The 26372-nt window shown below is 42.9% G+C and overlaps 1 protein-coding gene across 1 annotated transcript in view; it reads right to left on the reverse strand.

Moving 5' to 3' along the window:
* Positions 1–26372, reverse strand: part of UMODL1 (uromodulin like 1) — a 61679-nt gene that overhangs the window by 25263 nt on the left and 10044 nt on the right. Inside the window, exons 2-12 of the mRNA XM_082043400.1 lie at positions 23677–23919; positions 15912–16073; positions 15401–15507; positions 13255–13447; positions 12181–12321; positions 11244–11363; positions 9237–9491; positions 7689–7801; positions 5182–5401; positions 1489–1626; positions 200–925 (exon numbers count right to left, since the gene is read on the reverse strand). Coding sequence (XP_081899526.1) covers positions 200–925; positions 1489–1626; positions 5182–5401; positions 7689–7801; positions 9237–9491; positions 11244–11363; positions 12181–12321; positions 13255–13447; positions 15401–15507; positions 15912–16073; positions 23677–23794 — 2293 coding nt within the window. The 5' untranslated portion in view covers positions 23795–23919. The remainder of the gene's footprint in view (positions 1–199; positions 926–1488; positions 1627–5181; positions 5402–7688; positions 7802–9236; positions 9492–11243; positions 11364–12180; positions 12322–13254; positions 13448–15400; positions 15508–15911; positions 16074–23676; positions 23920–26372) is intronic.

Below are 26372 nucleotides of genomic sequence, written 5' to 3' on the forward strand. Positions count from 1 at the left end.
GAAATAGAAATTATTTTGACATGCTGATTTAGAAAAAAATGCCGATCCCTGCAAGAAAATAACTTTGACATAAAAAAACTAGTTTCAGACACCTCCATCCCAGACCACTGATTCTAACTCTGCATCTTTCCTGACTCTGAGTGAGATTTTATGCAGCCAAATTGCCACATGTGCCGATCCACACCAAACGCACACTCACTGGTGTCCATGACTGGGCTTGGCATCAGGCTGGGAGCTGGAGAGGTGTCTGGCAAAGCTGATGACCCCAGGGCTCCAGAGTATTTCTCAGACCAAGAGCTGTCTTCTCTTCCCATCTCCACATGTGCTCCAAGAGTGGTGTTGAGGGTGGGAAGAGCAGCCTCCCCCGTGGCAGGCAGAGCTGTACCAGGACCATCTTGAGAGCTGGTTTGAGGCACACCAAAAGCTGTCTGACTGCTGGTAGTAGCAGAGGTTGTCTGATCTGAAAACTCCAGCAAAGGCAAATTGAGTTGCTCTTGCCCGGTTGTGCCCGTGGGCACATTTGTGAGAGCAGCCGCTCGCTGCGGTGCGCAGGGGTAAGCTTCTGCCACGGAACTTGGCTGAGATGGACTTATGGCCACCTGCTGCTCTGCACTCCTAGCCAGTTCCTCACTGTTGGTGACCCCTGTGGCTGTGGGGCTGTTGCTCCTGCCATAGCCCATGTGTGCTACCAGGCCTTTTCTCCAAGGAGTGCTGGTGGGAGAATGACCATCGCGTGCTTGCTCGTCACCCCGGGGCAGTGCATTAGGGAGGTGTAGGGCAGTGCTCATCTCAGAGCCTACAGCAGCTACCATCTTGGTGGTGGCAGGGGAAGCAGGGCCTGCAGAGCTTACTTCTTCAGGAGCAAACTGTGTGCTGTTTGCTACTTCAGGAGCCATGGTTTCAGTGAGAGGGTCCACAATCTCACCTGCAATGCAATAAATGCACATTGAAATGGGACCTCACACTGGACAGAGAAGGCATCAGAGCATGCCAGGTCTGACCTGAAAATGGGGTCAAGACCACTCAACCATGTGTAATATTATTACAGAAACAGATCTTGGATATCTCATTAACACCTTGTAGCATACTCAATTTTTACAGTGTTGAATCTGATTTGTGACTAGTGAAAGAAGCAGATTTGATTCCTGGGTCTCCTCTTCTGTATGAAAGGGCATGGATCATTACAGTGGGAGAAAATAAGCTGCAGACATGCCAAAAGAGGAAAAAGTACTCCTCATGTTGCTCAGCAGTCAGTTATTAGGTTAATCATGAAGGATGTCAGAGAGATTTCATCTGAAGACATACATAAGGTTCACCTTAATATTCAGAAACAAATTGTGTGTACTCCTTCAGCCAGATACTGCAAAGGTGCATCTATATACACATTGTGTGCCATACAAACAGTTACAATAAAAGCAGAGGTAGGAAAACACAACTTTTTCAAACCTTTCATGGCAAAGGGAAACTACATGCCAGTCTTTTGCTCACCTTCACAGTTCCTTCCAGGTCGGGATGGATTGGTATCCATGGTTGTCCTGCACCTGCAGAGGTATGAGCCCATCAAATTGATACACTCTGCAAATGCAGAGCAGTCATTCTCAGTGTGAGAAGCACATTCATCCCAGTCTGTAAGACCAGAACCAGAACATTGGTCAGACAGCCTCCCTTCTGGCTGCGTTAAGATAGAAATAATCATAAAGTAGTTCTTTCTTCAGTTTTTGAATTTATGAATGTAATCTTCCTTTCCCATTGTTTACCTGACAGCCAACTCTGAGTGACGCAGAACACTATCTATCTGCATTATTATTCTCTCACATAAAAATCAACCTTTGTCCTTGTACTCTGAAAAATATTTTCTCCAGGTAAAGACTTTTTTCTTTTTTTTTTTTTTTTTGAAGTAAACATTTGTTTGAAGTGAAAAAATATTGTAGATTTGTACTAGAGCTATATCAAAAGCATACCTAGTTGTGCATACAGTACTTACAGATACATCAGGTAACTAATAGATCTGTTACCACAAGCTACCACTAGATAGAATAGATTTAATCCAGATAATTTTCTGCTTAAAATAAAAAGTAAATACAAGTAGCTCCCATGACAAGCTCTCTTCATTTCTTAACAGAGGAAGTGCTAAAGGGAAAAACTCTTTTTATAAAAGATTTCTTCTCACAGGTAATACTATAAAACTGTGACCTTCTTTCTGGTTCATCAGGGCATGAATATGCTCTAAAGGTGTTCCTTTAGACATAGTCCAATTTCAGCTGCTCTGACTCAGTTAGAGATGCTTCTTTCATGGAATTATGGAGCTATTTTATTGCCGAGTCCCTTCACTCTTGAGGGACTTAGATCTGGAGTCTTACATTATTCGCACCCTGTTCCAGCAAATACGCAAAGTTTGAGTTCATGTTTTGGACATGAACAATCTCAGAGAATCCCATGTGAGCCCCCGCTGTGTGCACTCCCTTGTGCATATACCTTCATTGCCTCAGGGCCACAAGAGAGGGAGGGCAGAAAACCAGGCTGAAAACTGAGTCTTGGGAAAAACAATTCTGATCATAGGCTAGGAAATCGTTTTGAACAATGTATGATCATAAGTGTTTGTTCTGAAAGTTTGCAGAGATTAATCACTGTGATTATTTATCTGAAAGAAAGTGCCGTTCTAGAAACAGAAAGCGCAGAGCTGGTGCGTGCATGCACATACATGCATTCATCTTTCTGCTTGCAGGCAGCCTTCCCCTTTTATTTCCTTCCAGCTAATATAGCCATTGTTTTCCCTTTCTTCCTGATTAGATAATTGTTGTGTCCATGATTGTTTCCATTAGACAATTTCATGTGCCTATGGTCAGCATCTGTCTATTACGTTACAGCCTAAGCCACTTAAAGGGAATACAGAAGTATGTGGGATTGATCAAAGCACCAGCAATGAATGTGTTCTCACTAATGCCTTATTCTGCTGTGAGGTAATTGTGACTCTTGATGGCTTCAAGCACCATCTGAGAGATGCTCTAGTGTTAATTGCCAGATAACTTACATTCACTGGCTCCATTGTCTCTGAGGGTTTCCTTTCTCATCACTTAGCAGGGCTTTTCAAGCAAATTCCTTCACCTCTGATGGCCACATTCAATCATGCATCAGGCCAAAACATTTATGTTCTTTTCTCAGTGCTCACTGGTGCTAGTACATGCACTCATGCACACACACACACACATGTCACACTTTTTTGTATGATAACCATTACATCTCAGCCAAGGTGTGCTCTGTGCTCTCCTTCAGCACACTTGGCATCTCTTTGGCCTTTCACATTTGGCAAATGCCTTCCCCACACACACACCTCAACCAACAATCCTGCTCCAAGAATTATAGAAATAAAACACCATTGTTTTCACTCTGATTATCCATTATACCTGTAAGAGGTACATGCAATGGGTACAAATCTGAAACTCCTCGCCTAATGATGTTGAAGATGTTTAAGATTTGCACGACTTCACAGGGAACCTGCAGTCCTAAGCTCAACTTGAAAATTAATGGAGGAGAAACCCAAAGAAATCACTTTGGATTCAGGGAATTCTGGAGCTGAAAACAGTTGGTAGCTAAGAGAGTATTAGTGAGGCATCATCCACACTTGCCGTATTCTTACACTTGTCCCAGATCTGGCTCCTGGCTACTACTAAGGACGTGATATTGTGCTAGATGGATCTTGGACCTGACTCATCACACAACCCTTTCTCTTTTCTAACTTTGCCTAACTCAACAGACAGACATTTTGGTGTCGCTATTCATCATAAACTTAATAATTTATGAGTCCTCAAGGAGAGATGCAATTGCTCCACTCCCTTCAGTTGTGCTATTGCTTCTGACTTCTCATTGTTTCAAAGTTGAATCCCCTGCTCTGCCACTGTCACTAAACCAAGCACACAGCCTTTTGGTGGTCATGCTCCACAGAGGATCCAGGTGGCATTGCTCCACTGGTGCAAGAGGAGCTGTGCAGGCTTACTGGGCACATCCAAGGGCTCTCAAGGATTGGGAAGCAATACAACCTACTATATAAATCTTTCCTTCATGTGCTGCACTCCTTTGCCTTATTTTCCACATTTGACTTTAGGAAACTCATGTCAAACAAATGCTTCTTTAGGCAGAGCTCAGAGATAGACCTGTTTTCTCTCCCCCTGAGGAGGAGTGGAGGAGCTGGCTGTGCTCCTGGCTGAGAGTGGTGCTACTGGAAGCCATGTGCCTTTCTGCAATTACAGTAACAGTCCTGAGCTATTGCCTCCTTCCTCCCCACTCTTTCGGTCCCAGGATCAATAATGGTTGTAAAGTATTTTGGCACACATCAGCATCTTGCAATTCAGTATCAGCTACCACTCTGGTATCTGTAGGCTTCAAGTGCAATTTGTCTCTCTGTTTAATCTGTCCTATTTGTCTTAACATCCATATTTTCTGCAACTCCAAAGGGAACTTTTCCTGATCACGGTAAACAAGCTTTAAGGGCTCAGTACACAGGGCAGCGAGGGGAGAAGAATAACCCATTCTCGTTGGCTTTGGCAACCCTCTGAATTCTGGCTGGCTCTGCCAGCTGGGAAACCTGAAGCCAGAACTCAGCCCTTTGAAGATAAAAATGGTGATTACTGAAGACAAACAAATGCCTAGTTTAACATAAATTCCAAGCATGTTTCTTTAGTCCTATTCACTGAGAGGACATTTGGGAATTTCTCTGGCTGGATTTCTATCGTAAAGATGTTACTTTCCCTAAGCCCACATACATCCCTGCAGCCTTGAAGCACAAAACTGTCTAGAGGGCATATATATCTAAAGGCTACAAATATTCCACATTAATCCTATCTACAATTCAGTGTGAGAAAGATAAGACAAACTTCCAACTGCTCACGAAGAGAAGAGGGTGGAAAATTAATAGGGAAACCAAGGGTTCCACTCCTTCTTAAACATAGTGAAGAAGTGCCTGCAGGTACCTGGGGCTGGCCAACATTCCTTCTTCTGTCTCCTTCTGGGCTTACGAATAAAAGCCCATGGAGGAGTTGTCATGTCGTGGTTTTTCCTTCAACAAAACACATACTTTGTCTCTCTATAAAGTACTTTTCTTGAAGAGCACTGGTGATAATGTGCATTATCAAAATACAAGACCTGTTCCATTTTTTGGAAACAAATACAAGTTTAAGAATTTACCTTCTATTTTAGTGTTTTGCTGATCCACCAAAAGCACAGAGCCATTATGTAGGTAAGAAATCACTGGGGCAAATGTGGAGACATCAGCTGGAAACTCAGGATCCTGCACAGTGATTCTGAGCCTCACAATGATGCTTCCCGCTTCCAGGGATTCAATCTGCACTTTGAGTTTCCCAGATACGTATAAAGAAGAAATGCTGGGTGGAAATGAATTTTCAAGCTGAGCAAAGGGAGAGAAGCATTGACAATCAGGAACCCAACAGAAAAAGCTCCTTTTAAAACTGGACTACGGTGGTAGCATTTTAAAGATTTATATAGCATGGAACAGGCGGCCCAGGGAAGTGGTATTTCAAAGGCATGTAGATGTGGTGCTTAGGGACATGGTTTAGTGGTGTTAAGTTAATGGCCGGACTTGATGAGCTAAAAGGTCTTTTCCAACCTAAACGATTCTATGATTCTGTGATTCTACGATAGGTACAACATAAAAAATGTTGCAAAAAGAAAAGTTTCAAAAGTGTTTCAAAAATTTTACTTTTCAGAGATTATTGAGGCACAGAGATGTGTGAGTCTCTTTGGTGCACATAGGTACCCTCGAAAATGGTACCCATCTGACCACTGGTCTTACAAACCAAACTTCATTTTGGCTCAAGGGAACAGAATTCCTTCTGTCTCTGTTTGCCTGCCTCACAGTGGAACTGCCTGGTAAGTTTGCATGCATCAGACTCTTGATGTCAGCTCTGTATGTCACATAAGCTTTTCATCCCAAGCCTCCTGTATATTCACCTCTGTGCTCCCAGGCACTGGAACTTAGTTGTCTCTACTGTTGCTGGAGTAGATTCTGGCTGATTTTTGGCTGCTGCCAGCTAGCAGTTCCCCATACAGAGTTTGACACTTAGCATCAGCCAGAGGCCAGACCAGTCAATCTGAATGTGACCACCATACTCTCGAAGACCCAGCTACATGAATGCAAGCTGGTTTGTGCCAATTGGTGTCAGTGCCAGAGAATTATTTGGAAAATGTTTCATTTACCAGTATGGGCATAGCTCTAGCTGCCAGTGATTCTTTGAAATTCAACAGTCCAAGCTCAGCCTGCATCTGAATCCAATGACAAATCTCAGGATGAGACACAAGAAAAATGGGGGTGGAAAACCTCAAAAAAAAGTGTTTGAGACAGACCAACTTCAAGGCAATATCACAATTATACCATGGTTGATCACCAATCTGCTAAGGAGATACATCAGTTGAACAAATGCTGCTACTCTGAACATTAAAGCTGCCATACTGCTGCTGATATTTGAGCTGTGCAGGAGTTGGCAGTCTCACCTCACTCCTCTAGAAGGCATGTTGAACCTTTTGTTCCTACATTCACCTCAAAGCATGCCTTTGAGTACGCAATGCAGAGCCATAAATCAACACACCTTTGTTCCCATTCAGCCAGAGTTTGCTCAAAAAAATTCCTACAAACAAGCTGTTTAATTGGTCTAAGTTCACACCAGGGCAGGGAGGCAAAAAAAAAGGGAGGAGAGAGGAAGTGAGATGAAATAATGTGCTTCCAAACACCCAAGAAGGCAGAAGCAACACAGCCAGGCAACACTCTTTTTCCTTCCCAACCCCATGATGACAATTAGGTCTGCATTAGTCTCAGAGGAGACTCACTCACAAAAATCCTCCTGCACAACAAAAGCAAACATTTGCAAGTATGGGACTTAAAAACGTGTCAGGAGGTTGAACCTGCAATTTCTCATGAGCAGATGCCTCTTCTGCACTGCCTTTGAAAGTATAGCTCAATTATTGTTTAGGGGTTTTTTTCCTCAGATTTATATTCACATATGTTTATGAGGGACCCTTCGTTTTAGGAAAGTGTAGTTTTGGATGGAAATCCCAGTTCCTTTCTTTGGGCCCTGTTGTATACAAAAACCTAGAAGAGATCACTGTATCTGAAATATCTCCTGTATTGGAGAAGATGAGAGCTGGTAACAGACTTCATGACTCAATTTTTGTTTATGGCTGATTACACCTGAGCATGGACAATGGCTACATATGTGCATGCAAAGAATGGGTCTGGAGAAGAAAACTTGAACCAGTCACTATTCCTTAAAGAAGAAAGAGCTTTGAGAGCAGTCAGACATTTATTGAGAAAGCAGTGCTGAAATGAATACTAGCAATGTACTTTCAATAATCCATTAAAAAACCTCAGGTCAATTTAGTGTGAGTTTATTGCCAAACTAAAGATCCAAGGAAAGGAGTTCCTGTTGCATGCCTGCATTTTTAATTCCTTTGCCCTTTTGTAGGGGAAAATGCTCATTGGCTCTATTGCTTGTAAGGCCAAGGGCTTGATCTGCTTAGTCAGTTGAGTTTTGTTTTAATTACAAAGAAAGGTCACAGGAAACAGTACGATAATTTTCAAGAGATATTTCAGCCAGGCACAAAATCCTCTATTACATGAAATAAATTCTAAATTAACAAAAAAAAAAAAAAAAAATTACCCACAGATATTTTAGCATTACCTCTGTAAGCAACAGCCTTGAAAATTCTTCATAGGCTGAGCTGCTGGTGTTAGAGAAATCATCAGTGAAGTTGTAGTTGAGAATCCTCATAGTAACGCCAAATATCTTGGCCTCTGTAGGACACAATAATAAACCAGACAGTGACAAAGCAGAAGGGGAAAGTATTCAGTCAACACTGATGTGCATGGATGATGGAGAGAGAAGGGGGGTAGAAGGTTGAGAAAGTTTGCTATTAAACCAAGAAAATGAAGCAAATATTCTGCTCCAAGCTTCCTATACATTGAGGAGACGCACTTACATCATTTATGCACTTACATAAAAATATTTAGGTGCCTAATTAGAACTGCATGAGAACTGGGTATACACATATTCTTGTGGATCTGACCCTACATAACTCTGCATTTAAGTTACATCCAGGGTTGAATTACCTATGAACTGATCTCTGGTCCACCTGTCCGAACTATATGTTTTTTTCCTGATGTTGGTAGCGTGGGTAATAAATATATTCTTAAACTGAAAATAATAACAAAAAACAGTGCATGCCACTTCTCTGTCTGGTAAGCCTTGACAGATAACACACCGAGCATGTGAGCCAAAACCAAGAGCCAAGGAATCTCTTAACCACTTTGAACTGTATAAACAATCTGAGGCTGTTTTACTCTTTGGATTGATCCTTGGAAAACTTTTATTTTGCTCAAGTGCTCCAGCTTCTCACTCTGAAGTTCAGTCCCCTGTTTCCGTAACCACTAGACATCCTACTTTCCTTCTACAAAGGGAATAACTTCCTTCTGACACAAACTAGACACATCCCTCATCTGATCAAAGGGGAGGCCCTTATGGACAAACATAAACAGCATTCTCACTCTGGCCAGTATTAAATAATACACTGCCTGCTTTTTGAAAAAAATGTGGAGAGTTTTCTTTTTTTTTTTATTTGCACGAGGGCTTAGAAAATTATTTAAGAATAAAGGAAAAGCAAAATTATGTTTGATCAACAACACACTAGAGTCTCAGGGAGCTAGCATCGCTAGCAAATTGAACAAAATTATCCAGGTATTCTGCAAGCTTTTTTACATGGTCCTTGTTATTCCCTTTAACCCTGGTCACTCACAAATATTCAGCTGAATCTGGCCTTATTCTAAGCAGCCTTGTTAGCTCAGCTGAGCCCTTGACAAACCAGTTGACTGTATTTCTCAGTGGCCACAGCCATCAACCAGGAGTAATGGGGCCTGATGGGAGATGGGTGGCAGCAGAATGCAGTGCCAGGCACAAACAACAACAACAACAACAAAGTATCCTAGTTTAGCCTGATATCTGTAATAGCCTGACTCCAGCACCACTTGATCAACTAAGGCCAGAGCTCTACTGCCTGATAGTCCAGATTGTATAAATGCTGGGGTAGAAGAGAAAAAGGGCACTGAACAAGGTGGGAAATGGCATTCAGGGGTAACCAAATGGATCACTGATGAACTGCAAGTGAGTGGGGGAAGAAAGACGTGGGGAGGGAGAGAGGGAGAAAATATATCTTTTTTTAAAGTGGCTGTTTACCTGTTTTAACATTTTGACGGAAGATTATGGTTTTTCCACAGGTTTCATAGCTGATCCACACTGAATACATCACACCTGCTTCCAGTCCAAACACATTCATTTTCATTTCCTCTGTTTTCAGGTTTTGTACAATGTCTTTGCCCCTGAACACTTGGACTTGGAAAGTATGGTTCAGAGTAGAACTGACATGCCAAGACATTTCAAAACTGTTGCTGGTAATGCTGAAGATTTGGTAGTTTCTAACTGTAGAGGGATCTATTGCAGTCCCAGGAAGAGTCATCACAGAAAAAAAGCAACATTTCAGCTTTAAAGCATTTTATTATTCTATATCCACTACAGACAAGCACTTTGATAATCAATAGAGGAATCTCCTTTCTACAATGCATCAGGACAGATTCTGCCCTTCTCACAGCACCAGGTACCCTCATCCATGAACCATCCCGTCAGAGTGATTATTTGGGTGCTTACTCTTTTCATTTCCTTTTACTATGCCTATTTGTGTTGAATCTCTAGTAACACTAATAATCAGCCAGTGAGCTACAGGTTCAAACAACAGAAATAAGTTTGGAACAGTGAATCTGTGTTCGCTACACATGTTGACACCTGCTGTGCCTCTTGTCACTTTGATCATCAAAATGCTCCTCTTCAGGCAAAGGCTACCTTGATTTATGCCTGGAAAAACCCCAGGGACCTCAGCTTTTACAGGCTGAGGGCAGAGTGGAGGGCAGCATTTCACCTATTTATGCCACTCTAGTGCAGCGCAGTCATTTTCATGTTGATGGGAAAAGACAGCACCCTTCAGAGGTTATTCCTCTCCTTGAAGGAGGAAGAGATGTCTAAATTGGGTAGGATGAATTGCCCTCCAGCAGAGCCTGTCCGTCCCCAGTAACTAGAGAGAGCACCTGAGTAGTGAGCACAGACTAGACACCTCTCCTGTAGACAGCTGGGGTCAGGTGAGATGAATATCATCCGCCACACTAACCAAGAGACCACATCATGCTGCCACCACAACTTCAATTCTTTCATGCTAATGGTTAGCCTGAGGAAAAGGGTTGTTTTCTTGAATTATTTCAATAGGAACAATTATTTCCCAGCCTCTCAATCATATGGTTGCCAAAAACCTCCGAAGACATTGCCCCTGCTCTAGAAGGACTTCAGTTTAATTTCTCTAGCTTCAGTTTGGATCAGAAATTGTGGATGATGATCAAGAATATCCAGCTTGTCTCTCTGACCTAGGCAAAGGACTACTTAAAGCTACTTCCTCCCACAAGACAAAAATGTCATTAAAAGGATTGTGATAACTCTCGCCTGAAAGAGCTGAAGTCACCCATATAAAGACAAACCTACTGGGGTTTGTTCCCATTATAGTCCCTCAGACAACCATCATGTACAGCAGGGAGAGTATTCACAAAGCTTGTCTCCAGCGTGGGGTAGCTGCAGCCAATCTCCCTGATTCATGTCCCCTACCAACATCTTCAGAGACTCAAAAGCAAGAGGCTCACATCCCAGTGGCTATGGCCAGAAGGAGCTCCTGGTGTTGGTAGCAGTTCCTCCTATACCTAGTTCCAGGACAAGCCTGGGCCATATACTGAGCTGGGTCCAGGACAAGTGAGTGACAGTGGCCTCACACAGCCCTTGCTGACAGGCTTCTGGCACTGGAGGATTACCCAGTACATGCCCTGTGATCCTGCACTTGAGTGGTTCACCAGGCACAAGTGACTCAAGAAGCCAGCGTGGTCATCTCCACTTCCAGGAGGCCAATTCCCTTTAGCAGGTATAAGAATAACTGTGGGGCTTCTCCAGTGGTCACAGCATGACAGCCCCTGATCTGAATGTCCCATTGAGGGATCCTCTCTCTTTACATTTCCATAGGTGGAGACTCACTCCAAAACTATTACCAGCTTCTGTGAACACCCTCCTGTGACTCAATCAGCCTCAGGAAAAATGGATCAAAGAGTGGCTGAATTAAAAGCAAGGCAATATTCATTCAAATTGCAGGTTACTTACAGCACACAGCATCTGTAGATTGATTAGTCGTGGACAAGAGACTTGAATTACTTGTAGACTGAGAGCTATTGCTAGTGTTAATGAGATCCAACTCCAAACTGGGAGTAGATGCTGCCATGCCTAGGGAAAAATAGTATTATCAAAGAGTTAAAGTATTTCTAATAAACCAAATTCAAAATACCATTCACGTTTCCTACAGCTGAAGAGCAGCAATAGAAGTAATATAAATAGAAATGAAAATAAATGTATTATGATATCACAAAAGCATATAGTGATACACTATCTTAATTTTTGAGATTAAAGAATTGTAAAATCTCTTTCTAACTAAAACATTGAATCTGCAAGTAGTTATCTCATTATCTTTAAGCCTATTAGCAGGCTCATAGATGTCTGTGGGCTGTAAGTACATGCCTCTATATTTTGCTGAACTGGTACCACAAAGAATTATTTCACCCACTGCCAGACTCCAGCTGCCTCCAGCAGAACACTCAGTGACAGTGCAGCCGCTCAGGGTGGGATTACACAACCACTGAGTCCTGTCTGCAGTCACGCAGTCCAAATGGGAAGGAGACTTGGTGTACAAATAGCATCACTAATCATTACTGACTTCCCCAGGAGGCTGGGGAGGTGTACTGACACCAAGTGACTTGCTCTGAGAAGCAGTCAGGGTCTGAATCTAGAGCGTTTGGCAGGTGAGTGGGGACAGCTGAGGGACAGCCTGGAGAAGCAGCCAGGTACTGTGAAATAAATACACTTCATTTCAATTAGAAACAGCTATCAACTGGTTTATGTGGCACCTCCTCCCATGGGAGGAGAAGGGGCTCTGCGTGCTCCAGAAATCTTTGCCTTGCAGGTAGGTAGGTAACTCCTGCAACAGACCACAAAGTTCTGCAGAAGCATTCTCAGTATTTCCCAAGGTGAGATCTACGTTTCTTACCTTCCTTTCTTGTGCTCAGCTGGTGAGGGTTGACATCTGCATGTTCATGATGAAGGCCGCAGCTGTAATAACCCTCCACATTTACACAAGTGCTTTTCTCGGGACAAGCATTGAATTCAGCATAGGAACATTCGTTGACATCTAAGAAGAAGAACACACCTTGCACAGGAATTGATAGCAGCGTCAAGATTGATCTGCAATGTGTGTAGGCCAGGCTCTCAGTATGAAAAATTCAGTGTAAATCTCCAGTAATTCTGCTGAAGCTATTCTGGGTGTATATAGGTGCAATGAAATCAGAAAGGTGCCCTTCCCTGAAACTCCTTCCTGTTCAGTTATAACCCTGTCACTTTTTTACCCCAATTCTTTAGAATAAGAGGACAGTTAACGGCAGCTCTTGCTTACAGATCCAGGCTGTCATCCAAACCTAAGAGATATCAGCAGCAGGAGATTTCACTGAAAGTTGGACCGAGTTTTCAAAAGTAAACATGGAAGCGATGACAACAGTGCTTAAGGACACATTTCAGAAGTGAAAATGTTTGGATTACTACACAGTAATAAGTAGGTTAAAATAATTTAAACCAAATATATATAAATATTTACCTTTAAAATATTTACATTTAAAAAGTAGGCAACAATATGCTATACTAATTAACAGACTACGAACACTCTTTGTTTCATGCAAGCTACTGGAAGTAACACATGAAAGCAGAGTATATCTGCTTCCCCCCAAAATGCTTCTTTTAAGAGCCTGTTTAAAACAACTAATGATTTTTCTAGAAATTTCAACACTTTTACTTTCTCGTATAAAGATGGGCTATACTATGAGGAGAAAATAAATTTAATTAAGGAAATGGGAGTATTCCTCTCCAAACTACTAACTCCAAAATAATTATTAGCTAACTACAACTCTCCATCCTATAATGGATAGGCGAGGGCCATATTTGCAAAGTTTACGAGATTCACTGCACTGTATTTTTGGAAGCAAATTGATAGACATACAGACAAAATTCCAAGTGAAGAGGGATGAAACCCTCTGAAAAATCTTCAACCCATGACAGGATTATGATAATTAACCTTGCACTTCTGTGTCAATCACTTCATATGCATGCTTCACCATGTCTTTCAAGGAAGAGGAAACCTCCACTAGTGGAGCTGGCTGGTGTAGTCCAATCAGAACCTGAGAAGCCACCGTCCCAGCGTAGATTTCTGCACGCTTACTCTGGATATGGTGCACAGAGACATTCAAGGGCTGTAATGCACCAGTAATCTGGAAAATAGGGGGACAAACACTTTGGTATCTCATTCCTTTATTATCACAAGTGTATGCCAATAAGGCACGATCCAGGCAATGATAATCATAATCTGAACGTAGAAAGTACCAATTCAGAAAGCAGAGCAAAGCAGCAACACGTAGTAGGTCTGTATTTATGCAAGGTGAGCTCTTCTTATCATCACATTTCACAACAGAGTTACAGCAAGGTAGTGCCAGCAAGGTACTTACAGCAAGGTGTGGAGCTGCATGTCAGATTCAAATGCTTAGGTAGGAGGGTGCAGGCCAGGAAGATACAGAAAAAGGCTCTTTGGCTTGTAATGCTTAAACACCAAAATGTCAATAGACAAAATATGCTTCAGACAAGCTATTACAGTGCATCTGTAATAAAGCTGTCCAACACTTCTTACTTTAAGCAATTAAAATGACTGCTGGCAAAGGGAACAGAAAGAAAAGGAAAGGAAGAAAAACAATAGGATGAGCAAGAAGGCTGGGACTAAAAGCCACAGAAAGACCTCAGGACTGACCAAGTCATCACAACTGCAAGTCAGGGATCAGAGAAGGGATATGGTGGTGAGCTGAGTATTAGGAGTCAGTGGAGCAGACATTGCTCTGAGAAAGCAGCTCACTGCAAAACTTCAGTTTATATTTTTTTGAGTGTTTGACTTTGCCACAGCTTGCTTTAAACCAAGATATGAAACTCTTGCTAGATCACTGAACTTTATTCCTTACCACATAGCAACAAGACCAGGGTTTCTCACTTTTTTAGGGTACAAGAAGGGTGAGTCCAGGTAGGAGGAAGAAGTAAATTCATGCAACATCTCCATCCTAATGCTACCTTCTATTCTTCTGCCCATCAGCGTTAGTTGGTGATGGGAGAAAGGTTTCCTTTGCTACCAGCCCACTCCCAGCGGCAAACTGGGGAGGAGTAGAAATAAAAATGAAGGGAAGTAGGGAACTGCCCTTTTGGGTACCTTTCAAAGGCCACATCCAAGTCTGGTGTTCTCCATGGAATAGTGATATATACTAGGGAAATGCTTTGAGTTTATGGCCTGGAGGGTCTTTGTCCTAGATCACCAATCCATTTCCTAAATATCACTTAAAGGACAGAGTGAGCACCCGTGTCTGAGCCTTCTTCTTCCTGCAGACCCTCCTTTTGGGAAGCATGCCTCACACCTCTTCTAGGGCTGTGTTCTTCTTGGTTGTCTTTGCCTCTTCCTACCTGCCTTGTTGGGGACAAGGAGAGGCACAACCATGCTGCTGTCGTGTGACCATAAACATGTTGTTGCCAATGCTGCGGCTAATCCATGCATGAGTCAGAGCCTCAGTCCTACAGCAAAAGCAACACCCTGCTGTCTTCCCAAATGCTGCTTCTGTGACAAGAATGACAACAGAATGCCCTTGACCCAGACACAGTGCCCTGCCATAATCCTAAAGTTTTACAGCGAGACTTCTGGTGATGCTGGGTCCACCTGGTATGTAGTTCCCGGTGCCATAGATCAGGTTTGTCTCTTGAAAGGTTTAACTCAAAACTCTTATCAGAAACCATCATGCTTTGCAGGTCTTGAAATCCAGACCCAGACGGTCATAGACCCAAAACTGAACAGAGACAGACCTGGAGCAAGGTTATGCTTAAGCAGGAAAAAGAAATCCTGTATTTCAGAATGTCTTTAAGCTGCCCTTGCAAGAGACCTGAAAAATTTCCTAAAGAGGCTGATAAATCAATGTTATTTGAGTTCTTTGAGGGTGAAGCTGGCATTCACCAATTATGGACAAATTAGGGCCCCAAAAAATTATCCAGCTGAACAAAGGGGAGCAACTGGCTGGCAAGGTTGTGCCCAGCAGAGAGGACCATGAGATCCCTCTTGGGCTGGAGCAAGTGGTGCTTACTGACTAACAGAAACATGGATGCAACAAGCAACACAAGGGAGCATTCATGATTGTACGTACCATGGAGTGCAAAAGGCGTGAATGATTCAGAAGGTGAGAATCCACTCTGATTAGTTCATTAAAATCCATTTTCACTAGAACTGTCACATTGTACCAGAATGTTCTTCCTAAAGCGTACAAAATAAAAGAGCAAAGTCATCTCACGTCTGATGCTATAGAAAGTGACAGAGCTATAGGAAAGCTCCGAGAAACCAAAGCAAGCTTTAACTTTGCAAATACGAAGGGCCCACATACAGCCATCAGCTAAAGCCTCCTTCGCCATAGGCTGCAGGCAGCAGCATCAGCAAAGGCAAAGAAGCTGAGCAAGGTTTGCTGGACCTGTAGCACATGCACCTCAGCACTCATACGGGTGCAATACTGAAACTGAATATCCTGGAGTTCATCCAAAGCAGATTCTCGTATTTGTTTTATGAAGAGCTATGGTAACAGTTTTCCTGCCCACTCCCACCCTCAGAAGGAAAAGTTAAGCATATTTCTATTAGAAGTGGTCTTGAATTTATCAGTAACATACCTTCTGGCATTGGATCCACACAGCCTGCTCCTTTGGATGAGTTGCAGCACTTTTTAAGCCCTGGACATTCAGTATCAAACGTGCAAGTATAATCGGATGTTTCTATATTCTCCATTGGACAAATACCAGGTCTTGAGGCAAATACACTGGATCTATTGAGTGCTAAGTAACAAAAACATTTCTGAGAACAAAAATATAGAAAACTGTTCCCATAAAATTGTGCTATTTAATTTACAGCAAACACCTCCTTCTCATTTTAGAAGTGCATCTGTTCTGAGGTTTTCATGGGGAGAAAATAGCAGCCTACAATATCATTATTTTATTTCAAGAGTGCAAATGTTCTCAGATTTTTCTCTTGTTCAATACATTTCTGTTATAGAAATTTTGAATTTATAAATTTCCATTAATAATTACAGATAGATAGATAGATAGATAGATAGATAGATAGATAGATAGATAGATAGATAGTTTCTGAATGTGGAGACATTGAAGCACTGTAAAACAGAAGATGTGCCTGATGTCAGCTACGACTAATCCGAATAATACCCAGTTATCAAAGGAAAAAGGTAATGTCTAAGCTAGAAATCAGGAGTTTTCATTTAACCTTTTGTTGTGACAAAGTTAACCTTTAGTTATAGTAATTGAAGATGCTGCGTGAGAGAGAAGACAAGATGCTGTTCTTGGGTACAGTTCAGTGGGTTACAGAGAAGGCCAGGACATGAGAATGGAGGCCCTGCTCTGCAGCCTGGCAGCACATACTCCGTATCAGCCAGCTAGCCATCTGGGGGGGTTGGTAGCCCACGCTTGGCAGCCCTGCCTAAGGCAGAAGGTTACTGCTTCCCAAGACAAGGGCAGACAGCAGTCCTGGCTCAATGCCAGCTCATATTCTTCTCTGGAGGAAAAGAGAAAATATTTCTAAGCTCTACAAACATTGCTTTCACCCACACCCTCAAGCATAGCTCCACGTAATGCTCAGCTCTAGTCTTTCCAATCAACCTAAAAGATTTCTCTTTTCTATTCATTTCATGCCTACAGATTTTTGGTCCTACAAACTCTTGATCGGGCAACTAAAGTCATCCACTAGACATGCAGTCTTATTCAAATGAAGAAATAGCCTACTAAGACCAGTGGATTTAAGACAATGGTCTCTGTCTTTTGAGGGGCCCAATTTATGTTTGTCAAGGGTCTCTGAAAGGTATTACAGAATGTAAGCATAGCTTAATGATAGGGGTCAATACCTCTGCTGAAAAACCTGCCAACACCCACAAGATGGAGAACAGTGCACTGAGGTGAGACCTCTCAGCAGCATGCAGGTTACTTGCAGGTGTAATTTCAAAGATCTGCATGCAGAATACATGGGACAGCACTTTCCCACATTCTTTCAGATTGTATTTGAAACACCATGTGTGTGCATCGTGTGCACACAGTCAATAAGCACAAGCCTCAATAGGCCTGTGAGCATCTTTCATGTAGAGTTGGTGTTAGACCAACAAGAGCTCTGGACAGCAAATTAGGAAACTACCCCTGCCCAAAATCACAATGAACAGCTGACTACCCTACAGGAAGCAGGATTTGTCCTGCTATCTAATGCAACCTAGTATGGGCCCCTTCATGCCTGCAAACCAAGGGCCCCTACCCTCCTTAGTCTTCCCCAGGACCAACTCTGCCTCCAAAGTTCATTTTGAGTCATAGTCCTAGGTTTGCAGTGGGAGGGAGTGAAAAAAAAATATCAATCCTGTGCAATCTTATTTGAGTACTTCTGGGTCCAGCAAGACCTAGTAGTCCTGTCTGCTTCCCAGCATGGACCAGGAACTTCTGCTTCTGGCTCTGGGGCTGGCACTATGGGCCATTACCCCAAATGGGTCCTACTGCTAGAAAGCCTTTTCCTGATATCTAGTCTAACACCATAATAAGGTGTGATACAGCCTCAGTTGCCCTTAGATGAGTCTCTCACACTTTCCTAGTCTCGTGCAATTGTTCCATCCCAGCCTCTCACACCAGGCACAGACACGAGCACCAAGGGATTTCCCTGTGTTAGTATGTCATCAGTGCTCCTTACTATTCAAACCAGGTGGATCTTGGTAAGCTGGACTCAAACAGGCAAACCCCTCCAGCTCTGAGATTCAAGTGTAGTTCAAGCAGGTTTAAGGTTCAAAGCAGCTTTTTTTCCACCTGGGTCTTTTTTTGTTGGCACGTTTAACTGTGCTGCAAAAGATTTAATGAGTCACATGCAATCTCAGAAAACACTATTGAATTCTGGCTGAGTGCCACAGTAGCCATTTATCTAAAATCAAAAGGTCATCATTTTTGGATCAGCGGAAACAGAGATGGATTCACATCACATTTCTGCCTAATTGTACCAGATGCACTTTCAACATGCAATTTAAGCTCTCCAATTCAATCGTCTTGGGGACAGCCACCTACCAAGCAACACTGCCAGCACTGGAGACCAAGCCAGCCAGCTCCTCCTGTCAGTTGGACAAAGTATAGGCTTTTCTCCTCCATTATTTGCATAAATGTACTGAAGCAACAATACAGCATCCAACACTTAGCAACGAAAGCTCAGTTACCAGCCTGCCCACATGACAGCTGCTGAGTCTGCTGTGACCATAGGGTGGCAAGACCTCCCAGGAGACAGATGCTGAGGGACACCATTAGCTCAGCCATAAAGTGCTTCCTCTCTCTCCTTCCACCTGGAGAGTCCAGGTTTCATCCAGAGGGTGCAGCATAACCAGGGACCAAAACTCTGCATTCATCTCGGGCATCAGAAGGTGGAGACAAATCTATGAGATTATAGAAAGAGCTCCTGGCAAAACCCGTTACAAAGGTAGACTGGCAGCTGTCATCATATGATCCTGTTTTCAGGGTCTTTGAGCATTCTGGCCTTTATCTGCTCAGACGGATGTTTTCCATCCCAATTGCTTGTCGGGGAGTTAATCGGGATGGAGGGCAGCATCACAATGTGCCGGTTCATCATCTGACAAATATTTAACAACCTTCCCTATGAAAAGTCATATCATTCATTAGAACATATTCAGGAGCCATGGGCTGAAATTCCCCAAGGACACACTTTTAGATCATAGAACATGGTTTTCAGAGCACAAGAACAGTCTGCATGCTCAGAATAAGCTTAATAAAATTTAGCCACTGCCATCTCCAATGGGTTCATTCTGTGGGCAGCACCATGATGTAGCCATGCTCTGCCCATCAGCACTCACACCAGCAATCGGTGAAGAGACAGCTCAGATGAGACTCCCCTGTTCCCCATTGGATTAATGCAGCTGGGAAACGCATGGAGTGAATATCTGAATGGAGCAGATAGCCTGCAAGGACAGACTACTAAAAAGGCTAGGGCTTTTTGCTGCAGAGAGAAGAAAGCTGAGGGGGATGTGATCAAGGTTTACAATATCCCAAAAGCAGAGGGTTAAGGTGAAAGCAGAGCTGGTATTCATCAGACCCCACAGTAATAAAATGGGTAAAAGCATGCACTTCTTTAACCAAAGGGGAATTGACTTCTGCAATTTGTCAGCACAGGAAGATGTGGAGACTGACTACTTCAGTGGGTTCAAAAAGGGACAAGACAATTCCCAGACAGGAGACCCATAAGCAGACACCATGGGGGATACTCAGGGACATACCCTCTGACACTCTTAATCCCATTTCTGGGACCCAAACCGCAGGACAACCAGAGACATCTGCTGCTGGGTGAGGTTCCCCCCTTCCCATCCTGGAGAGATGCTGCAATGCGGCCTGCATGCTGCTGGTGACACCACTGTCCCATGGCTCTCTGGTGACAGTCCAAGCAGGGGGGACATCCATGCCACCACTCCCCACTGGAGTGCTGCTTAGATCCAGCATGCAAACATCTGCATGCAGGCTCTGAAAGGCCCCAGCCCTGCTGAGGAGCTACCTGGGCACCTAAAATGAAAGGTTTTTAACTTTACAGTTGTTTCTCTGAAAACTTTGGGAAGTTACACACACAAAGCATACTCTGATGTGTGACCTTAATACTGCAAATTAAATGCCCTCCAGTTAAGAAACTCCAGGATTAAAGTTATCTGGGCCTTCTTATTTCAAGGTATTTTTGTATATGTGTGCTTAAAAACCAGCCTTCGTTACATGTTGATGCACTTTTTTGCTCCCTGGCTGGAGATCTAGCGGGGCTGGATGGCAGATAAGGAAGGTCTCTGGTTTCCTCTTATGCAGTAAGGTGGAATGTGGGCAGCAAACCAGCCACTGAGAGAAGTAAACATACAAGCAGCTGGAAACTAGCCTGGAGAATTGGACCCTGTCTTTGCGTGAAATAAATTTCAGCAATATGTGAGAAAGTTCTGTACAACAAACTCATAACAACCTTTCAGAGTCACGGGTTTTGTGGGAACCTGACCTGCAGCCCTGGGACCTGCTTAGCAATTAAGGGACTGCTCACAGTCGCCATTGAGGACACAAGGCTTTGTGCAAGTTGTTAAAAGTGGCTCTAAGAGCTCTGAAAATCAACATTAAAATAACTTTTTAAAACTGCAAAACTGCACCCTAGGTGTGTGAGAGTGGGCACACAAAATGGTTTGATCTCAGTCTCTCTGCAGCTCACTTGCCCAGCTGTGTAAGGCAGAGAACCTTCCTCCCTTCCCACAGATTTGGTGAAGACAAATTGCTGTCTGTGAGTCAGCCCAGGATTCACCTTAAGAGGTGATAAATAATCCTCTATTCAGAGAGAGGCTCGGCAGAGCACTGCACCACACAAAGAGCATGGAGGCCAGGATGATGTGCCGCTGGGAAGCTACTTAGAGGGTCCCCATCGTCCCTGAGCCCCACAGGGAAATGTGGCCCTGCGGCAAGGCAATGCCAGATCAGGTAATAGAAAGAGTTTACTAATATGCATGCACAAGCACAAAGAGAGGAAACAAGGATTGGTTTCATTTAATTCAATCTTTAGAATTAATTCTAGCAGTTCCTAACTTTAAGATACTTAACTTTCCAATTTTTAATTTAAAAAAAGTAGTTTGTGTGTGCACGTGTAATATTATACTATCCTAATGGATTGATGGGCAACCAGAGAGAATAACTGGAGTAACTTGACTAATGATCTAGACTTTTTTCCCCAACAGTAAAGAAAAAAGAAAAGCAGGCCTGCCATATCCCAGGCAGGGGTAAATCTTTCTTTCTAAGAAGAAAAGGTGGGGAGTGGCCAGGAGCAGGTAACCGTGAAAGGTCACAGAGACCTTTCGGCTCCTGGCAGGATGGAGAGCATGCCAGAATGGATAACATCAAGAAGAAAATAACAGTAGCTCAACAGCATGCTGTGCAGTAATTTCAGCAGTTCCACTTTCTCTTTTCATCATTTATTTAAGACTGTGTCTAGACAGTGCATTACCATTCACAGAATTTATGACTAATGCCATGAAAAGCAAAGATACCAGAATAATGTAAACACAGAATTCACCTAGAAGCCATACAAATCCTTTTATGGCTTATAATATCCCAAAATTAACTTTGACAGGAAAAAGAGTCAAGGTCACCACAGTATTTCATGGACAAGCCTGCCCAGGGTGCCCATCAACAACGTGGCAAGGGCAGAGAAGAAATTCTCCAGCTAAGCTTTACTAGTGATTTACAAATTTGTTAATGTTAGATGAAATAAACTCATCAACAGCTCTCAAGCCTAAAATATCCCTAGAGATGCTTTTAACAGGCATAGAATTATACTGGGGAAAAAATATTTAAAGTGTTACCAGGATGCCTTCTTTTCCACCCAAGAAAACAGTTTCGATTTTCAGAGGTTCAGAAATACCTTGAAAATTGTGACCACTCATAGAGTTTCTTGAGCAAACAGAGGCAACCATAACTAGCTAGTGACTTCAGCATTTACCTGATACACCTATTTCCTTGTACTACAGAATTAAAAAGCAATTTGCTATGATTGCTTCTCTGTCTTGTCATTTGATACATACTTGCACATATGTGTGCACACGCACGTATATCAGAAAGACCCTTATGAAGTGATTATTCAACACTAATTAGATCTGCTGGAGTTTTAACCCAGCATGGAACTGCTGTTTGGAAAATACATATAATCAACAGCGGGTTCATTGCCAGTGTGAGGAGACTGCCTGGATATACCATAACCTGCAGGTCAAATTTTGCTCTGGCTGACATTCCACAACAGCCACAGAGCCAAACAATTGCAGGATACAATAAATGAGGGATGATATGTATCTAATTATGCTTTCAGTCCTCTTTTCTAGCAAGCCATTTTAAGAACAAGAAAAACACAATGAGCACTTCTGTGTTCCCATCTTTCTATCAAAGGTATTTTCCTGCTAGACAAAATATTCTACTAGTAACTGCTGAGAAAATACTTCACAAAAATTGTTTGGAGGTTGATTTTCCAATGCCCTGTTGCAACTTAAAAGTAGGATGAACACATTGTTCTTTATAGATCCCATTACAAGACACATGGCTCATACCCTCTCATGTTATGTTATACAATCGGATGTAGGAGCAGGTTCAGGGACATTCCCATAGAACTGAGTCACCCAAGTCTTATGACCCAAAGCAAGGGCCAGGGCTGCAATAAGACCTTTCTTTTTCAGTCTTTTGTTACAGTGTTGAGACTTTGTAAATTGCCAGAGCAATAACTTGAAAAGGGGAAACTGAGAAAATGCAATGTCATAATGAAAATAGGAGACAAAATCATGTCCTGCAGAACTTTTCTGGACACTAGAACAGTTCAGTGCTGGCCTACTTAATCCAAGAGGCACATTCAGCTTAAAAGCATGTGGCTTTATCCATTAAAAAAAAAAAAATAAAGCTCCTTTTCTCTAAGGAATCCCTTCCACCTATGAACTGAGTTCTGCTAAAAAATAGCAATTTCTTGTTGACAACTGATAGCACTTATATGGGAAAGGGAAAAAGCTTCTATCTTGAGACAAAGGTTATAAAGTCATAGAATCATAGGATACCAGGTTCGAAGGGACCACAAGGAAACTTCTTCCCAAGTAGAATCTTGTTAAAACTGAGAAGTTAGATCAGATCCATCAAAAGTTTCACTAGTTTCCAGTTCTCCAACATAGCCCTAGGTAACCAAGGAAGCCCTGAGAAAATGGGCCCCAATGTAGTTTTGATCAGAAAGCAATGGGTACCAAATTGTCCTGAGGCCACAGGTTGTTCTAAATTAACACTAAAACTGGGTTTGCATCCTGGGAACTGACCCTGCTCAAACTGAAAGAAGGTGTTAACCTAGTCCATCCTGAACTACTTTCAACAATGAAGCTCCTGCTGTAAATGCAAGCACACTCAGAGCACACACAGCACCAGGCAAGGCTACATGAGTTCTTGCACTTGGCCACAGATATTGGCCTGAATCAGGACAAGTAATCACAGAATCATAGAGTAGTTTGGGTTGGACGGGACCTTCAAAAGCCATCTAGTCGAACCCTCCTGCAATGAGCAGGAACATCTTCAACTAGATCAGGTTGCTCAGAGGCCTGTTTTGTAGGGGTAACCAGCAGCTGTCTTCTTCGTGCTTACCTGGAAGTTCAGTGAATTTGTGACTATGGGCGGCAAAGAGCAAGAATCAGAAGCAATGGTCTTTCATGTCTACTCCTTGCCATGTTGGACCAAGTTTCCTGTAGCTTTTTGCAAACTCAGTGATGTCAGTGAAAAGGAACCTGTTGCCCAGAACTGAATTAAATCTTTAAATGTCTCCGTTTAAGTAAATCCTCTTCCACCAGATATTTATTTCAACTATTAATCTAAAACTTACCTAAAGAGCAGTAGAGTCCAACTTGCTCATATCCTTCACAGCAATCTGTAAGCGTGACGGTTTCAGGGACTTGAACAGTATGATACTGTGTTTTATAGTACGTTCGGGGACACATCATCCATGGTATCCATCCTCCACAGGAAGTGCTTTTCTCATAGGACTTTTGGTAGGCAACCGTTTTAAACACATTTTGGGTCAGACTATAGTTGCACAGATGGTAACCTAGCAAAGAGAGGCCCTTTTCTAGGGACGGAAAAACAAACAAACAAACAAACAAACAGGAAAGAGAAGGATCAGCACTAACTTGTCACTCCAGAGCACACATAGGTTCCCTGCAGTATCTAGTTAAAAATACTGTTACGAGAAATCAGTGACAGAACCAATACAGATGAATGCTTTCTAAGAAGATGTTAGGAAGACCATCACTTCAGAAAATGGACAAAAGAAAGAATTAATAGTGACTGCTTGTCACAGGCATCACTTGAATCATAAAAGGATGCAGATTGGCAGAAAATTCAATGAGCTCTCAGTGCCTTCAGATGCAAAGCAGAAACAGGGCAATTTAACTCAAGTAAGTATAAAGGAGATTAATATATATTAACAGTAATTAATAGCAGAGCAGAATAGGCACTTCCAGGGCAGAGTCATCCAAGTACTTTAAATGTCCACTCCAGGTTTACACTGCCAAAGTGTTCGTCTTTCTCCATCGACTATAATGGGAATGAAGGGTGAGTAATTCATGGGCAGATGAGTCACAGTAGATGTCTGGAATAAGACATCCTTCCGACATCACCCTGGGCTAAAAGTGGGCACACATGCATCACTGGGAAGGACTTTCAGGTATCTGACACAAAAGGTATTCCTGGCGCTCCTACGTTGTCTGTCTGCATCTGTAGCAGACCGTACTAGACCAGTCCCCTTGAGAGCTGCTATGGTTCATTGACTTCAATATAAAAGAAGTCAGTAACAAGTTCATTAACTACATAATTTCACCCAGGTCTGGGAATGGGACTCAGTTTCTGGAGTTCCGAAACCTCTCATGATGAGAAGCAAAGTTGTTACATGCATTACTTAAAACTGAAATACTTGAGCAGGAGCAGAGAGAAAAAAAAAAAAAAAAAAAAAAAGACACCACAAAGAAACCCAAACAAGAAGAACAGCAACAAAACCAGATGGAGTTTAGCAATTATCATGTCACAGACATCAGACTGTCTCTTAATGAGATGCTATAGAAGCCAGAGGGGCTGAGTCACCCTATGTCCAATTTGGGAAACAAATGGGACAGAATTGAAATGCCTATATCATCCTTTAGACAAAGCAAAAGAAACTTTAATAAGGATAAATATGAAATAGCTGAAGGGATTCAAGTGTGGCAGGATTGTTATTTCTGAGAGCTCTGAGGGGACCAGGGCCAGTCAAGAGACTGCATCTAACATAGTACATACAATAAGCACACAATTAAAATATTTATGGCTTATCTTATTTGTACAGCTTATCTCGTGCCTGAAAAGAAGAAACAGGTAAAAAAATATTCAAGAAGAAAAAAAAATTTCAGGTTCTTAGGAATAACATGCTTTCAGCATGTTTAGCTCTCCAGCTAAACAAAAACTATATGTGCAATTTGAATAGGACTGGCAAAAAAGTTTTGAACAGTATGATCCTTTGGAAATGCATAGACAGTCCAGAAGAAAGCATGGAATATATACCATAGGCCACAACACATCCTTCAAGTTGACTCAACAAACTCACCCAGAAGGTCTTCCTGCCAGCCCTGATCTTTCAATCTGCTTGAATAAGAACAGTCTCAAAGACATCCCCCACCTTAGACATTCCAAAGGCGATGAAGACATATGGATTTGTTTGATGCAGCTCCCAAGTGGAGGCACAGATACCTCTCTGCGGATAAGGGCACTTTGGAAGAGCATATGGAAGGTGAGGATAGCTGTGACTGACCATGGACCACCTCCAGCCTTCCCTCTTAGCTATAAATATCTCGTGTCTGACCAGACTCAGGGAGAGCATCAGGCCCCTGAGAGTCCATCCCGCCTCTGCCTAAGCCATCTGTGCCTTCATCGTGTGGCAAAAGGCAGAGTTTGACACTGGGACGTGCTGCAAAGGGTGCGTGTGAGAGCAAGAGACCTCCCAGCAGGCTCCAGGGGGACTCATGCTGCTGCTTAGGGCAAGGCAGCAGAAAAATATCAAGAAACAGGGCATATCTGGAGATCCCACTCCCTGCTTCATCCTCCTCCCCAGACACAAGCAGGGCATCTCGGTGGCCAGTCCCTGAAGCTGCCTCCAGAGACAGCAGCTGAAGGTCCATCACATCGCTAGAAAGCACTAGGGCTGTTCTTTGTCCTTAAGAAGAGAGTGAAAGGAGATGGTCATGAGGGGCAGGAAGGAAGACCCACAGCCTGTGTCAAGCCGAGGGGCTGAAACTCATTCCCTGCCTGACCCAGGAGAGAACCCCAACAGCTGGCATACAGGTCTGACCAGGATCAAGAAAGCCTGTACCCAACCATGGCGTGTAGGTCGCTGTGCAGGAGGGAACTGAAGGTTAGGTGGGACAGAGCAAGTAAGGTGGCCTCCCTCCCCTGGTTAGATTTAGGATCAGGGGAGGGGAAAGGGGAAAAGGGAACAAACGTGGGTTCTGGAGCAGAAATCAGAGATCAAGAGCTGCTTTTTAATCAATGCATTTG

The sequence above is a fragment of the Streptopelia decaocto genome (assembly GCF_964273445.1).
Source record: "Streptopelia decaocto genome assembly, chromosome: 1".
NCBI classification, from domain to species: Eukaryota; Metazoa; Chordata; class Aves; order Columbiformes; family Columbidae; genus Streptopelia; species Streptopelia decaocto.